Below are 15881 nucleotides of genomic sequence, written 5' to 3'. Positions count from 1 at the left end.
GGCCATCAGTGCCACTCCTCCTCTCTGTTGTCCCCGGCGATCACCGCAGTGACAGTGACATCACCAGGCCTGTCATCAGTGCTCCACATCACCTCTCTGACACAAGCTCAGATGAGACTTGGCTCTCTTCTCCTCTTCTCACTCTCTCCTCTCCTCCGTTCTCCCTCTGTTCCTCACCATCTGTCTCACCACCTCTCCACTTCCTCCTCTCTGCTTACCTCTCTCTTTTTCTGCATCTCTCTCTCTATGCCCTACTATCCTCCATCTACTCCCTCCATCTCACACTCTTTGTAACCCCCTATCGTTCAGTCTTCACGACTCTCTCTCTCTCTCTCTCTCTCTCTCTCTCTTTCTCTGTCTCTCTCTCTCTCTCTCTCTCTCTCTCTCTCTCTCTCTCTTTCAGACTGTGGCTGCCATGGTCGTCCCTCTGTCTCTTTCTTTCTGGAGGAATACCCTGTTCACTCTCCTGGCTTTGACACTCAAACTGTGTGTGTGTGTGTGTGTGTGTGATAGAGAGAGTGTGAGAGTGAGTAGAGAGAGAGGAGGGACAGAGTGAGACAGTGACAGACAAACATATGGGCTGGAAGAACAAAGACTGATAGAGAACTGGCAAGAGTAGAAAAACAACAGATATTTGGAAAGAACAAATGAAGGCATGGGGACGAACAAGTAGCACACACACACACACACACACACACACACACACACACACACACACACACACACACACACACACACACACACACACACACACACACACACACACACACACACACACACACACACACACACACACACACACACACAGAGAGATAGAGAGAAAGCAAGGGAGAAGGAATGTAGAGAAGGGGCAGTGGAAAGGAGGGGTAAAGGTAAGGGGGTTTGGGAGGGAGGGTATTAGAACCCAATGGCTGATATTGAAAAGTAGACAGGCACCTCTTACGTTTATGCGCGCTTGGTACTCGGCGCTACCGGCCGAGTTGCGTGCGGCGCAGCGATACACCCCTCCGTCGCGGATCTCCGGGCTGCTGACGTTGACGTGGGACACGGTGGAGCCGTCCGACAGCGTGTACTGGCTGGCCCTCACCCGAGACGGGTCCCTGGCCACAGCCTCATCATCCAGAGTCCAGGTGATGGTGGGGGGAGGGGCGCCTTTGGCAGCACACATGAGGGAGAAGGGTTCCCCTGGGACCACCACTCGCTCACTGAAGGAGGACACGATACGGGGCGTACCATCTGAGGAAGAAGGGATGGAGAGGGGGGAGAGGTTAGAGGCTAGGTATGGGGTCATTTCTGATGCACGAACACGTGCACACACACACACACACACACTTCTCAGCCTATGAGGTCTAGTTCTTGTAGATGGCAGATAGGCACACACACACACACAACCCCAACCCACCCCTTTAACTCACACACACATTCCTTACCCTCCAGCAGTATGATGGAGAAGTCCTGTGCGGTCTGGCCCTTGCGGGTGGCGAAGCACTGGTAGGCTCCCGAATGTCTCTTCTGGGCAGCGGATATGAACAGGGTCTCATTGTGGGCCCCCTGGATGGAGAAGTGCTGGTCGGGGAGGACGGGTTCTGTGTTGCGGTACCAGGACAGGGTGAAGTGGGGAGAACCCTGCACGGAACACGACAGAATCACTGTGCTGCTGATGCCCGTCTTCAGGTTCTTAGGAGATAGAGTCACTCTCAACGGCTCTTTGGAGAGAAGGAGGGAAGGAGAGGGAGAGAGAGGGGAGAGGGAGAGAGAGGGGAATGGATGGAGGGAGGTAGAGAGATAGAGAGAGAAAGGGAAGGAGGGAAAAGGCGGTATAATTATTTAAAAAGTTAAATTACATAACTTCAGTTAGTAAATAAGTTAATGAAGTAGTTTTTCTCCAAAAAATCTTCTGGTCAGGCTCCGGAAACGGGCACATCGCGCACCGCTCCCTAGCATACTACTCGCCAAAGTCCAGTCTCTTGACAACAAGGTTGATGAAATCCGAGCAAGGGTAGCATTCCAAAGAGACATCAGAGACTGTAACGTTCTTTGCTTCACGGAAACATGGCTCACTCGAGAGACGCTATAGGAGTCGGTGCAGCCAGCTGGTTTCTTCACGCATCGCGCCGACAGAAACAAGCATCTTTCTGGTAAGAAGAGGGGCGGGGGGGGGGGGGGGGGTATGCCTTATGATTAACGAGACGTGGTGTGATCATATCAACATACAGGAACTCAAGTCCTTCTGTTCACCTGACTTCCGCGACGCATATAAGGCCCTCCCCTGCCCTCCTTTCGGAAAAGCTGACCACGACTCTTGCTTCCAGCCTACAGACAGAAACTAAAACAGGAAGCTCCCGCGCTCAGGTCTGTTCAACGCTGGTCCGACCAATCGGATTCCACGCTTCAAGACTGCTTCGATCATGTGGATTGGGATATGTTTCGCATTGCGTCCAACAACAACATTGACGAATACGCTGATTCGGTGAGCGAGTTCATTAGAAAGTGCATTGGCGATGTCGTACCCATAGCAACAATTAAAACATTCCCAAACCAGAAACCGTTGATTGATGGCAGCATTCGCTCGAAACTGAAAGCGCGAACCACTGCTTTTAACCAGGGCAAGGTGACCGGAAACATGACCGAATACAAACAGTGTAGCTATTCCCTCCGCAAGGCAATTAAACAAGCTAAGCGTCAGTATAGAGACAAAGTAGAGTTGCAATTCAACGGCGAGGTATGTGGCAGGGTCTACAGTCAATCACGGATTACAAAAAGTAAACCAGCCCCGTTGTGGACCAGGATGTCTTGCTCCCAGACAGACTAAACAACTTCTTTGCTTCACTTTGAGGACAATTTGAGGACAATATAGTGCCACTGACACAGCCCGCTACCAAAACCTGCGGACTCTCCTTCACTGCAGCCGACGTGAGTAAAACATTTAAACGTGTTAACCCTTGCAAGTCTGCAGGCCCAGACGGCATCCCCAGCCGCGTCCTCAGAGCATGCGCAGACCAGCTGGCTGGTGTGTTTACGGACATATTCAATCAATCCTTATCCCAGTCTCCTGTCCCCTCATGCTTCAAGAGGGCCACCATTGTTCCTGTTCCCAAGAAAGCTAAGGTAACTTAGCTAAATGACTACCGCCCTGTAGCACTCACTTCTGTCATTATGAAGTGCTTTGAGGGGCTAATCATGGACCATATCACCTCCACCCTACCTGACACCCTAGACCGACTCCAATTTTCTTACTGCCCCAATAGGTCCACAGACGACGCAATCGCAACCACACTGCACACTGCCCTAACCCATCTGGACAAGAGGAATACCTACGTGAGAATGCTGTTCATCGACTACAGCTCAGCTCGACTCAAACTCGAGATCCTGGGTCTCGACCCCGCCCTGTGCTACTGGGTACTGGACTTCCTGACGGGCTGCCCCCAGGTGGTGAGAGTAGGTAACAACATTTCCACCCCGCTGATCCTCAACATTGGGGCTCCACAAGGGTACATTCTGAGCCCTCTCCTGTTCTCCCTGTTCACCCACAACTGCGTGGCCATGCACACCTCCAACTCAATCATCAAGTTTGCGGACGACACTACAGTGGTAGGCTTGATTACCAACAAGGACGAGACGGCCTATAGGGAGGAGGTGAGGGCCCTCGGAGTGTGGTGTCAGGAAAATAACCTCACACTCAACGTCAACAAAACAAAGGAGATGATCGTAGACTTCAGGAAACAGGAGAGGGAGCACCCCTCTATTCACATCGACGGGACAGTAGTGGAGAGGGTAGTAAGTTCCTCGGGGTACACATCACGGACAAACTGAATTGGTCCAGCCACACAGACAGCGTTGTGAAGAAGACGCAGCAGCGCCTCTTCAACCTCAGGATGCTGAAGAAAATCGGCTTGTCACCAAAAGCACTCACAAACTTTTACAGATGCATAATCGAGAGCATCCTGTTGGGCTGTATCACCGCCTGGTACGGCAACTACTCCGCCCACAACCGTAAGGCTCTCCAGAGGGTAGTGAGGTCTGCACAACGCATCACCGGGGGCAAACTACCAGCCCTCCAGGACACCTACACCACCCGATGTCACAGGAAGGCCATAAAGATCATCAAGGACAACAACCACCCGAGCCACTGCCTGTTCACCCCGCTATCATCCAGAAGGTGAGGTTAGTACAGGTGCATCAAAGCAGGGACCGAGAGACTGAAAAACAGCTTCTACCTCAAGGCCATCAGACTGTTAAACAGCCACCACTAACATTGAGTGGCTGCATACTGACTCAACTCCAGCCACTTTAATAATGGAAATTGATGTAAAAAACAATGCCACTTAATATAATGTGTACATACCCTACATTATTCACTCATATGTATATACTGTATACATATGTACTGTACTCTATACCACCTAATGCATCTTGCCATCTTTATGTAATACATGTATCACAGCCACTTTAAACTATGCCACTTTTATGTTTACATACCCTACATTACTCATCTCATATGTATATACTGTGCTCGATACCATCTACTGCATCTTGCCTATGCCGTTCTGTACCATCACTCATTCATATATATTTATGTACATATTCTTTATCCCTTTATACTTGTGTGTATAAGGTAGCAGTTGTGGAATTGTTAGGTTAGATTACTCGTTGGTTACTACTGCATTGTCGGAACTAGAAGCACAAGCATTTCGCTACACTCGCATTAACATCTGCTAGCCATGTGTATGTGACAAATAAAATGTGATTTGATTTGATAAATAATCCTCTCCCTTGACTGGACTATGTAGCCCGAGGTAGCGAGACGGAGAGGAGGGTACAGATGTCCCCTGCAGAGAGGTAGAATGAAGATCTCTTCAACTCTCTAATCTCGAAACGGTTCAAAATCGTAGAGTTTGGGTGTGTAAGGGGGTCCACGTTTACTTGTCTGAGCATAATGTGCACGTTCCATGTGCCTGTGAATATCAGACACCCAGAGAAACTGACAGAGAGACAGAGAGGGAGCGAAAATGTCAATGAGCAATAAGGCAGCTGGTGTTACGTGCTGGGGACTACTGTGTGTGTGTGTGTGTGTGTGTGTATGAGTGTCCCACCTCCCCTGCCCTGTCAGGTAGGGTTTGTGTGAGTTCACCATGATGTGCCCTACGGCCAAACGGACCAACTTCCACTACCCTTACCCCCCATCCCCGCTCGTCCTCACCACTCTCTCCCTCCTCCCCCCCCCTCTCTCCTCTACATCACCATCCCATTTGTGTCTCTGTCTAGTCTCCCCAGATCTTTCGTCCCCCAAACAATACCCCCTCCTCCTCCCCTCTCCTCCTCCTCCCCTCTCCTCCTCTTCCCCTCTCCTCCTCTTCCCCTCTCCTCCTCTTCCCCTCTCCTCAGCTCCCAGTGACACACAGGGGAAGCTGCCCCTTCGGAACGCCCAGTGTTCCCTCCTGTCACCATGGCCACGCTCGGCATGGGTTCCCGAGAGGCCCGAAACGGAGCGGGCAGGAGGGGAGCGAGGTGTCCCTGGAGATCAGGATCAAACTCATCCCAGAGGTGGGTTGTGGCGAGGTGACAGGGGGCAAGGACACAGCCAACAGAGCTTAAACGATCCCCTCATCTCTTCCCCTCATCCCGATCAATCCCTCTCTCTCCTGGTTTAAACACCTCTGTCGGGAGAGGATGATGAGGCGTTCGGTCATGCGGGAGGAACGCAAAGGCTGAAGGTGCAACACTGTTCTACATGTAAACGTGGTTGCATTCAATCACGGGACGGAGCTACAGGATGATAGTGTTGTTGTATTACAATCTAGTCCCAGGTGGCCAGGACACAACATCTCCTTAGTATATTTCTCTGCTGTCCGATAGCAACAAACCTACACACGAGGCTTCTTCTGATACTGGATACACCTACGTAGTCCAAGGCACCAAACTGACCAATGAAAAGTCAGCCAAAACACATCCCAATAACGTGTCCGCCTATTTTTTTATATATATATTTTTTAAGGGATTTTAAAATGTCAAACGTTTTACAATGACTGTGATATGTGGTCTTACCTAGCGACCGTAAGATGAATGACTTTAAGTCGCTCCGGATAAGAACATTTGCTAAATGACTAAAAAGTCAAATGTCAATATTAATTTGTATTCTGTTAATATTGCGTGTGACTTGTGCATTAGGCCACTATGTGCAGAGCGACAAATCTACAGGCCTTCGTTCCAAACAACAAACTGTTCCGGTAACCAACCCAGGAACTAGTACAGGGACGTGTGACCTGTGACTCACCGATGACGTTGAGATGACCGGTCACCTCTTTAGAGCCGAAGCTGTTGGTGACCTCACAGATGTAGTTGCCGCTGTCGCCCAGACGCAGGTCGCTGACCGTCAGGCCCGTGAGACGGCGCGTCCAGCGGGAGTCGGCGGGCAACGGGCGCCCGTCCTTCAGCCAGCGGATGGTGGGGTTGGGGTAGCCCGAGGCGATGCAGGGCAGCTCCACATTATGCCCCACCTGGACCTCTCCGGACTGGAAACTGTCCAACACTGAGGGGGTGGACTCCGTAGGGTCTGGGGGGAGGGGAGGGGGTAGAAATACTGATATTGATCATGCTGCTATTGACTCCAAGTAATATACTGCGAAGACATATTCAAGGAAAGGAAACAAAGATAATAATAACCCATATACTGCAAGACAGTCTTGCACCAATAGACAAAAAAGCACTTACCCACACACACACACACACACACCAGTGGCGGTCGTTGCCGTTTAAGAGGGAGGACGATTTCAAGAAAAGATGTATGAGCATGGCCTTATTTCTATTACAGCATATTAGATGACTGTCATTCATATTCCATTCACCCAGTTCAATGTAACATCAATAGGTTTAGACTACTACATGATACTGACATGTTCTCTATACCCATCACGAGGTTGCTACAACCTAGCCTATGAATGGAAGTTTACAACATAGAGACACATGAGACACATGGACAGACAGGGACACATTCAATACCGCCTTGCACACTCTTGCCTGCATCTAGTTGATCTAGGGTGTAATTATTTGTCCAACAGTTGCAAACAAAAATTTATATCGGACAAATTCAGGTATGTTTATCCCCAATTCGTTCCGTTTGCTTCCCGCTTAAGAAACGTTTTTCAACAGAATCGGCGGAATGAATACACCCTTGATCACAAGTAAACACAGTTCACTTTCATAGCAGCCACGTTGTATTCCTTCTCGCATCTATGTGCTCTCCTCCTCTCATCTTTTCCCTTCGCAAGTGTACTTGCACAACACATCAGCTGTATGTGACCAAGCAAAAAAAAATACTACACACTGCCTACATAATTTTTTGCCATATTAGCTAATGTAACGTCATTGTCAACATAGCTAATAGAACTAACACATTTGTAAACTCGCTACAATCATGCAATAAGTTTACAGTGTACAGCCAGTAAGCAGTTTATCACTTACACCGGTGGGCCCTGGTGGCAATACATTTGTAAAACCAAAAGCTTACCTTGACTTGGAAGAGCTCCAGTGTTGTGTTTGATAGTCATAGCAAGCTAGGTAACATATTATCCCTCGGTTAGAGCAGTGTGTTTGAGTAGGTTAAACTAGCTAGCTGCATTTGCTAGCTAAGTAAGTGAAATGATCTCTCACTCTTGCTTCTTCTTCATTTTGGAAGAAATTAATTGGTTCAAAACCTTTTCTCTCTTTGAGTCAACTTCTCACCACATTTTATGCACTGCAGTGCTAGCTAGATGTAGCTTATGCCTTCAGTACTAGATTCATTCTCTGATCCTTTAATTGGGTGGATAACATGTCAGTTCATGCTGCAAGAGCTCTGATAGGTTGGAGGATGTCCTCCGGGAAGTTGCCATAATTACTGTGAAAGTCTATGGAAGGGTGTGAGAACCAGGATCCTCCTAGGTTTTATCAATGTAGAGGAGGACGGAAGCTAGCTGTCCTCTGGCTACACCATGGTGCTATCCTACAGAGTGCTGTTGAGGCTACTGCAGACCTTCATTGCAAATTATTTGGTGACATGATTATATTTAGTATAGTTTTATCTAAAAATTATAATCTCAAAAAATGTTTTACAATTTAAACTCGTATGAAATTCACTGAGGAGGATGGTCCTCCCCTTCCTCCTCTGAGTAGCCTCTCTCTCTCTCCCTCTCTCTCTTTCTCTCTCTCTCTCGCTCTCTCTCACCCATAACAGACAGCCTGGCTCCATTGCTCTGGCGAGTCTCTCCGCTGTATTTGTGCTTGGTGATGCAGCGGTAGGTGGACAGGGCATCTTCCTTCTGGACCTCTGATATGTACAGGGCCCCGAACGACGTCAGGAAAAAACGGTTCCCTGTAGGCGAGAAGAGGAGGAGGAAGAGGAGGAGGAGAGGAAAACATCAGTCCATGTGTCCAAAACACAAACACTGTCATGTCAACCCACCACAAGCCAGTCCCTGATTGATTGATTGACTGATTGGTTCATTGTTTGGCCAGCACTAGGGCTGTTACGGTGACCGTATTACCGCCACACCGGCGGTCACGAGTCATGACTGCTGTCAAATTCCAGGTGACGGTTTAGTCACGGTAATTAGACTTCTCCAAGCTCTGATGCTGCTGATGGTCATTAGTAGCCTACCAAACTTGGTACTCAGCACTCTATTGTCCCTCTAATCACTCTGACATCAATGCAAATGTAATCAAACATTTTATCAAACACTTCATGAGAGGCCATGAGCTCATGTTCTGCTATAACTATATAATTGCGTGAGAAAACAGAGTTTTGATGGCCTCTTAAAAAGAGGAGGATCCCGTCAGCTTACTATAGGCTAGGCGTACTATATTTATTTCACAACTGTCCTAATATTAAGCACATTGCTTCTCTTTACAATAGGAGTGTGGCCTACCTGGCTGGCATGAAAGCAAACCACGGGAAAAGCGTCCTCCATTCGCTTTTTAAGTGCGGAGATTACATGTATTATTTTCCCCATGACCCGGGTTCGAGACAAGTGCATGATAATGGTCCATTGTAAATCAAAACAAGGCTGCACACCTCATGTAGTCTGGCCCATAAGACTATATGTGTTGATAAGGTTTGTATCACAACTAAAGTGACCAAATAACTTCTTAAAACGAATTAGCTTTTAAGTGTAGAGCCGAACTGGAATACATATGTCTACATTTTGGGGAAGATCATTTTCACCATTACATGTTTCTTTAGACCTGTCTAAAATAAGTAACAGATTTATTGTGAAGGTGTAGGCTACATTCCATGGATTTATTCAACTTTTTAATATGTAGATGTTCCAAAGGTCTGTGGTTTGTAGGCTATGCGTGGAACCCTGGAGATGCTCAACGTGTTTATGTTAATTAACGGTCATTTACCGTGAGACCGGCAGTTATTTGCTTGACAATCACCGGCTGACAACATTTCATGACCACCACAGCCCTAGCTGGCTCAAATTATACCCAACATTGTAGAGTTTGCACACACACACACACACACACACACACACACACACACACACACACACACACACACACACACACACACACACATACACACACACACACACACACACACACACACACACACACAAACTGGAGCTTTTAAGAGAGAAGCTATCAAAGGATGTCCATCTAATGATTTATGCTTTTAAAATACAGAAAGGGAGTACATTAAGGCAAAAGAGAGGTAAGAGAGAGAGAGAGAGAGAGAGAGAGAGAGAGAGAGAGAGAGAGAGAGAGAGAGAGAGAGAGAGAGAGAGACAGAGAGAGAGAGAGAGAGAGACAGAGAGAGAGAGAGAGAGAGACAGAGAGAGAGAGACAGAGAGAGAGACAGAGAGAGAGAGAGAGAGAGACAGAGAGACAGAGAGACAGAGAGAGAGAGACAGAGAGAGAGACAGAGAGAGAGAGAGAGACAGAGAGACAGAGAGACAGAGAGAGACAGAGAGAGAGAGAGACAGAGAGAGAGAGAGAGAGGTTATGTGTTAATATTTCATGGGTTGTGTTATTGTAACAGTATATTAGTGTCATGTTCATTTCACATCAGTGAGTGCCTTAGCCTGCCCCTGATTTATCCTCATGTCGATAAGGCCTGGATCCAACATGAAGCCCACAGACACACAGAGTGGATTTCAGTGTTCATCCTTTTTACACCCTTCTGTTTAACGTTCATCTGTCTGTTCTCCACTGGCTCTCGTCGAGACAGGCTGTATTATTCCACTCTCTGAGAGTTTTGGGGATCGTTATATAAGTGGTGTGTGTGTGTGTGTGTGTGTGTGTATCAAGGGTATTTCCAGATTGGTTCTTGTTTGTTAACCACTGTGTTCACAAGGGCTATGGAAATGTTGACATGTAGTAAATAAATGCATGGAAATGTTTTATTTGAGTGATTACTACTCACCACACACACCAGCTCCGAGGGGAAGTGCCTATAGCTATTGGTCAGCATCTGGCCAGGCACAGTAACCCTAATACATGCAAAGACATAAGGTTTATTTCTGATATTTTAAATAGTATACTCCTCTTCATTTTTGGTGTATGTGAGTTTATAAAGGAGTGTGTGTGTGTGCGAGCGTGCGTGTGTGTGATTGTATGTGTTTGTGAATGATAGGGAATGTGTGTGAGTGTGTGAGAGGGTATCAATGAATACAAACGCGTGTACGTATGTGTGTGTGTGTGTGTGTGTGCTAGCAACGGCAGTGTGAGGGATGGCGATCGATGCACTTTATGGCTCCACAGCTCCATCCAAAGGAGATTTATTAAAGCAGAGACGACAGGGCTGGCTCCCTGCCACACACACGCTCGCACACACTCATGCACATACGCACACACACACACGCGCGCACACACACACTCCATCACTCTAACAAGACTCAGATGGCAACGGGAGTGCTTGTTCCTTCCTGCCTTCAAAACTGACAACAACCTCATATCAGCATTCACACAACATTCTCACAGCATTCAACTATCTCATAGATGCTGGCTTATATGTTCCAGTCACTCTCACACACACACACACACACACACACACACACACACACACACACACACACACACACACACACACACACACACACACACACACACACACACACACACACACACAGTATACCGTTTTCTACTATGAGTGGTCATTAAAAATGGTTTAATATGTGTTCACCTGTGTGTATCCTTTTGTACTACTGTAGCAGTGTGTGTGTGTGTGTGTGTGTGTGTGTGTGTGTGTGTGTGGGTGGGTGGCTAACTGTTGTCGTGCTGAGTGCTAGGCCGTGAAGGCTGTAATTGCGGACCTGCCCTTCTGTTCCAACCTGGGTATTAAGTCTTACAGGATAATGTGCACTTGGTGAGTTTAACCCCCTACAACACCCTCACCACCCTGTCACAACACACGGACACAGACAGGAAGTGCATCTGAAATGGCACCCTATCCCCTATATAGTGCCCTAGTTTTGGACTAAGGACCATAGGGGTCTGATCAAAACTAGTGCACTATGTCGCGAACAGAGGGCCATTTCGGATGCAGCCAGCGAGAGAAAGAGCGCATTACAGAATAGGAGGGAAAGATGGCAGAAAGGAGAGAGGACAGAGACGGAAGGGATAGAAGAAAGGGGCGAGGGGAGGGCCAAGGGTTGAGAAGGAGTGAAGAGGAAGAGGGAGAGAGAGAGCTGAGCAAAAGGAAGCACAGAAAGGGGACGGGCTCAGAGGGGAGTGGACAAGGACAATTCTCTTCAATCTAACTGATGAGCAGTGGATTGTTTCTCCGCCTCCTCCCCTCCTCCCTCTCCCCCCAGACAGTACATTATGGCTCCATCGGTAGTGGAGTGTTCCTACTGATGATGGCTGAGGCCTCCACCGACAGAGAATCCTTCAGAGCTTCCTATGGATCTGCCCCTCCCTCCCTCCCTCCCTCCCTCCCTCCCTCCCTCCCTCCCTCCCTCCCTCCCTCCCTCCCTTCCTGCGATCTCTGTCGTTCTCCCCTCGCCCTCTGTCTCTCCGTCCGTCTCTTTCTCCACCTGCCTCCCTGCTACCACTCACTCTCTTTCTCCCTCCCTCCGCCCCGTCCCTACGTCCCTCAGCTTATTCAGTGTGGTTAGTGACCACGGCGGCAGATGGAGGGAAATATTCAGCACTATTTTCACTCTTCCCCCCCACCTCTTTTTCAAATTCAAATTGGCATGGAAAGTGTTGCCACAAACATGACCAAAGCAAACGCATAGACACATATCAAATCAATGATGACTCAGACAGATAATAATAATGACGATAATGATAAACGATGAGTACTAACAATTAACAGGCCCACTACAGTAACAAATGAATGAGGACAATAACGAAATAGTGAGACAGATACAGGTAGTAATGTTATTGCGCTCTCTCTCTCTCTCTCTCTCTCTCTCTCTCTCTCTCTCTCTCTCTCTCTCTCTCTCTCTGTCTATCTCTCTCTCTCTCTCTCTCTCTCTCTCTCTCTCTCTGTCTCTCTCTCTCTCTCTCTCTCTCTCTCTCTCTCTCTCTCTCTCTCTCTCTCTCTCTCTCTCTCTCTCTCTCTCTCTCTCTCTCTCTCTCTCTCTCTCTCTGTCTATCTCTCTCTCTCTCTCTCTCTCTCTCTCTCTGTCTCTCTCTCTCTCTCTCTCTCTCTCTCTCTCTCTCTCTCTCTCTCTCTCTCTCTCTCTCTCTCTCTCTCTCTCTCTCCCTCCCTCTCTCCCTCCCTCTCTCTCTCTCTCTCCAAACTGTTTTATTGGCATGAAATATGATTTGTAGATATTGCCAAAAGCAGTACGGTGGTACAGCCTTTCGGTAAATAAGTGCAAGGAGGTGAATGAAATCAGTAGTAATAACAATAGCACATATAATCATGTATACAGGTACAACTCTACTTCTGTTGTACTGTGCAATCTTCGGGTCGATGCATTTACGACTATGAAAAGAAAGAGGAAGAATGGGTAATAAATAAACACTTCATGTTCAGCTATATGGAATGTAAATACTTCAGCGAATTAATGGTCATGGGATGTCCCTCAGGCTATGGCAATCATATACATCTGGCAGTATATACTGTATATTAACGGTTTCTCCTTCACCCAGAATAACTCCCAGCTTTATGTCATTATCAAATGCCCAGAAGTTAGGAATTGATTGAGGTATTTTCTTGAAAAAATATTATCTTATTTGGGAGTATTTCTCACAGTAGAGGAAAAAGTGGATCTCTGTCTCTACCTCCCATGTGGTGCAGTGACCACATAGACAATCCTCTCTGGGTAGCCATGTCTTTTTGTATCTCCCTTTTCCTGGAGCCAGTTGGTGGTTGCTGAGCCTGTATTTGGTCAGGATCTGTCTCTGTTTTGTATCTCTGACAGGGTAGAGATTATCCCTCCCTCGTCCCTCGCTCCCTCATCTCCCTTTTTCTAGGGGCATTTGGTACTGACACACCTGTCATTAGGAAGACTGGCTGGGCCTGGATGGAGAGAGTCAGTGGAGGAGAGAAAGGGCTGACCCCACAGGAAGGAGGGCAGATGGAGATTGATGGAGGGAGAGCGAGAGGGAGAGGGATGGGGATGGGGGGCCGCAGGCATATGCATCACACATGTGCACAAACGATTCACTTCTCTCCTCGCATGCAAGCCTTTCCTTTTGGGAGCGCAGATCAATTCTTGTCTAGTCTGTCTCTGCCTCTAGGAGTTTGTGTGCCTGTGTGTGTCTCTGCGTGTGTGTGTATGTGTGTGTGCATAGTGATCTACCCCACTATGGAGAAAGCTAAAAATCCCCCTCTGCCCCACATCATCCCTCACTTCGTCTCTCCTTCCTTCCCTCTCCTCCCTCCTATTTCAGAAGGACCTGTAAGTAATGGAGTGTGTTTGGTTGCTCAGCCTGGGGTAGGATGTTAAGTCGAGAGCAGAATAAAGCTGCTGTTGAATTTGTGTGTGTGTGTGTGTGTGTGTGTGTGCGTAGGCCCAAACTTCCGCGCTAAAGGGTCACAAACCACACGCGCACGCGCACACACACATATTTTGAGCCCCAAGCATTTCTGCGTCTCCGTACGTTTCAAATGTGTACGCAAACCCCATCATCTCTGAGACATGGTTGCAAGAGGGGAGGGAGGAGGGACAAGGCATGGCTAAAAATAACCTCATCTATATGGCTGCCATTTTCAACAAATCCTCTCCAAGTAACATACGGGGAAGAAAAGCGCGAGAGAAAAAGAAGCAAATCAACAGCAGAAGAAGAAAAGCATATATGTTAACGCAAGGCTGGGGTCTGGTGGACGGGGGAGTAACAACAGATCAACAAACAACAAGACCCACAACAGGAAATACGTAACGAGACACAGAGGAAGAGAAACCAATTCGAGGCGCATGTAGATTGGTAGACCATGAAAAAAATAGATGAAGGGACAGATAAAGGTACGTTGAGAGAGAGAGAGAGAGAGAGAGAGAGAGAGAGAGAGAGAGAGAGAGAGAGAGAGAGAGGGGAACTGGTTAGGCAGGAGGGGAGGGTTTTGTTCTTAGATCACATGCAAATTACTCTGCAGCCGTCGCCGCAATGCTAACTAGGAGTGTTTCAAACTGTTGGACCCATTACTTATTAATGCCCCCCCCCCCCCCCCCCCCCCTCTCGCTCCCCCCTTTCGCCAGTCTACGTCTACCTCTCTCTCGCTGGTTGTTGCTAGGGCCTGTGCGCTCACGTGACGACGGCTGGGTAAGGGGCACTGCAGTGGCACACAGTGACTCGCGTGTGTGTGTGCGTGTCTGTGTCTGTGTGTGTTTGAGGAAGGCCCCTTTGTTAACGGATGAACAGAATCTGCATTTTAGGTGGTGTTAAACGAGTGAAGGAAGAATGAACAGAGAATGAGACCGAGAGGAAGAGAGAGAGAGAGTTCTGGGATCGGCACAGAGTTCCCGGGCTGGGCCATGGACTAGCTATCACACAGATAATCATCAGCTAGCTCGGAGACGATGAATCTCTTTCCTCAAGCCTGTCCCCGCACCCCACAGCACACACTGACTGGAACCTCAAACAGCATTAACTCCGAGGCTCACACCAAAGGCATCCTCTCACGAGCTTTCACACAAACCATCAGGCTCCCAACAGAGTGGGTGAGGGATCAGCATTACCAACGGCACAGTGACATTGCTTGCATACACTCAACATAGAATCCACACTCAACATAAAATCCACACTCAACATAAAATCCACACTCAACATAAAATCCACACTCAACATAAAATCCACACTCAACATAGAATCCAACATTCCTAGGTAGAGAGTTAGCCCAACTGTTTCCGTTCCCCTATAGGCTACTGTGTCGAACGGCTAGTAGAACACACTTGTCCTGTATGTCTCTGTCTCTGTCTCTCTGTCAATTCCATTTCAATTGAAGGTCTTTATTTGCACGGGAAACACATGTTACCATTGCCAAAGCAAGTGAAGTAGATAATAAAACCAAAGTGAACTACGCAGTACAAACGAGCCGCAGACATCACACTCACAACAGTACCAAAACGAATAATGACATTTCAAATGTCATTATTACGTGCAAATAGTTCAAGTACAAAAGGGAAAATAAATAAACATAAATATGGGTTGTTATTTACAGTGGTGTTTGTTCTTCACTGGTCGACCTCTTCTTGTGGCAACAGGTCACACATCTTGCTGCTGTGACGGCACACTGAGGTGTTTCACCCAATGGATATGGTTAGTTAATCAAATTTGGATTTTGTTTTTCGATTTCTTTCCCACTCCCAACAAAATACGTTTCCGCCTCGTTTTGTGGGCTTTGTGCACATAGCCTGTCTTCTCTTGAGAGCTAGGTCTGTCTACAGCAGCCTTTCTCTGTACATAGTCAAATCATTTATATATTTAACTAGGTAAGTCAGTTAAGAGCA

General features: G+C 47.6%; 1 protein-coding gene across 1 annotated transcript in view; it reads right to left on the bottom strand.

Moving 5' to 3' along the window:
• Window positions 1-15881, bottom strand: part of LOC116354707 (Down syndrome cell adhesion molecule-like protein 1 homolog) — a 178526-nt gene that overhangs the window by 15855 nt on the left and 146790 nt on the right. Inside the window, exons 4-7 of the mRNA XM_031795285.1 lie at window positions 8204-8350; window positions 6275-6553; window positions 1431-1706; window positions 931-1236 (exon numbers count right to left, since the gene is read on the bottom strand). Of these exons, the coding sequence (XP_031651145.1) occupies window positions 931-1236; window positions 1431-1706; window positions 6275-6553; window positions 8204-8350 (1008 nt within the window). The remainder of the gene's footprint in view (window positions 1-930; window positions 1237-1430; window positions 1707-6274; window positions 6554-8203; window positions 8351-15881) is intronic.

This window comes from Oncorhynchus kisutch, linkage group LG18 (assembly GCF_002021735.2).
Source record: "Oncorhynchus kisutch isolate 150728-3 linkage group LG18, Okis_V2, whole genome shotgun sequence".
Taxonomy (NCBI): Eukaryota; Metazoa; Chordata; class Actinopteri; order Salmoniformes; family Salmonidae; genus Oncorhynchus; species Oncorhynchus kisutch.
The sequence above is the reverse complement of the archived record's forward strand: the minus strand, read 5'-3'. Positions and strand labels throughout refer to the sequence as shown.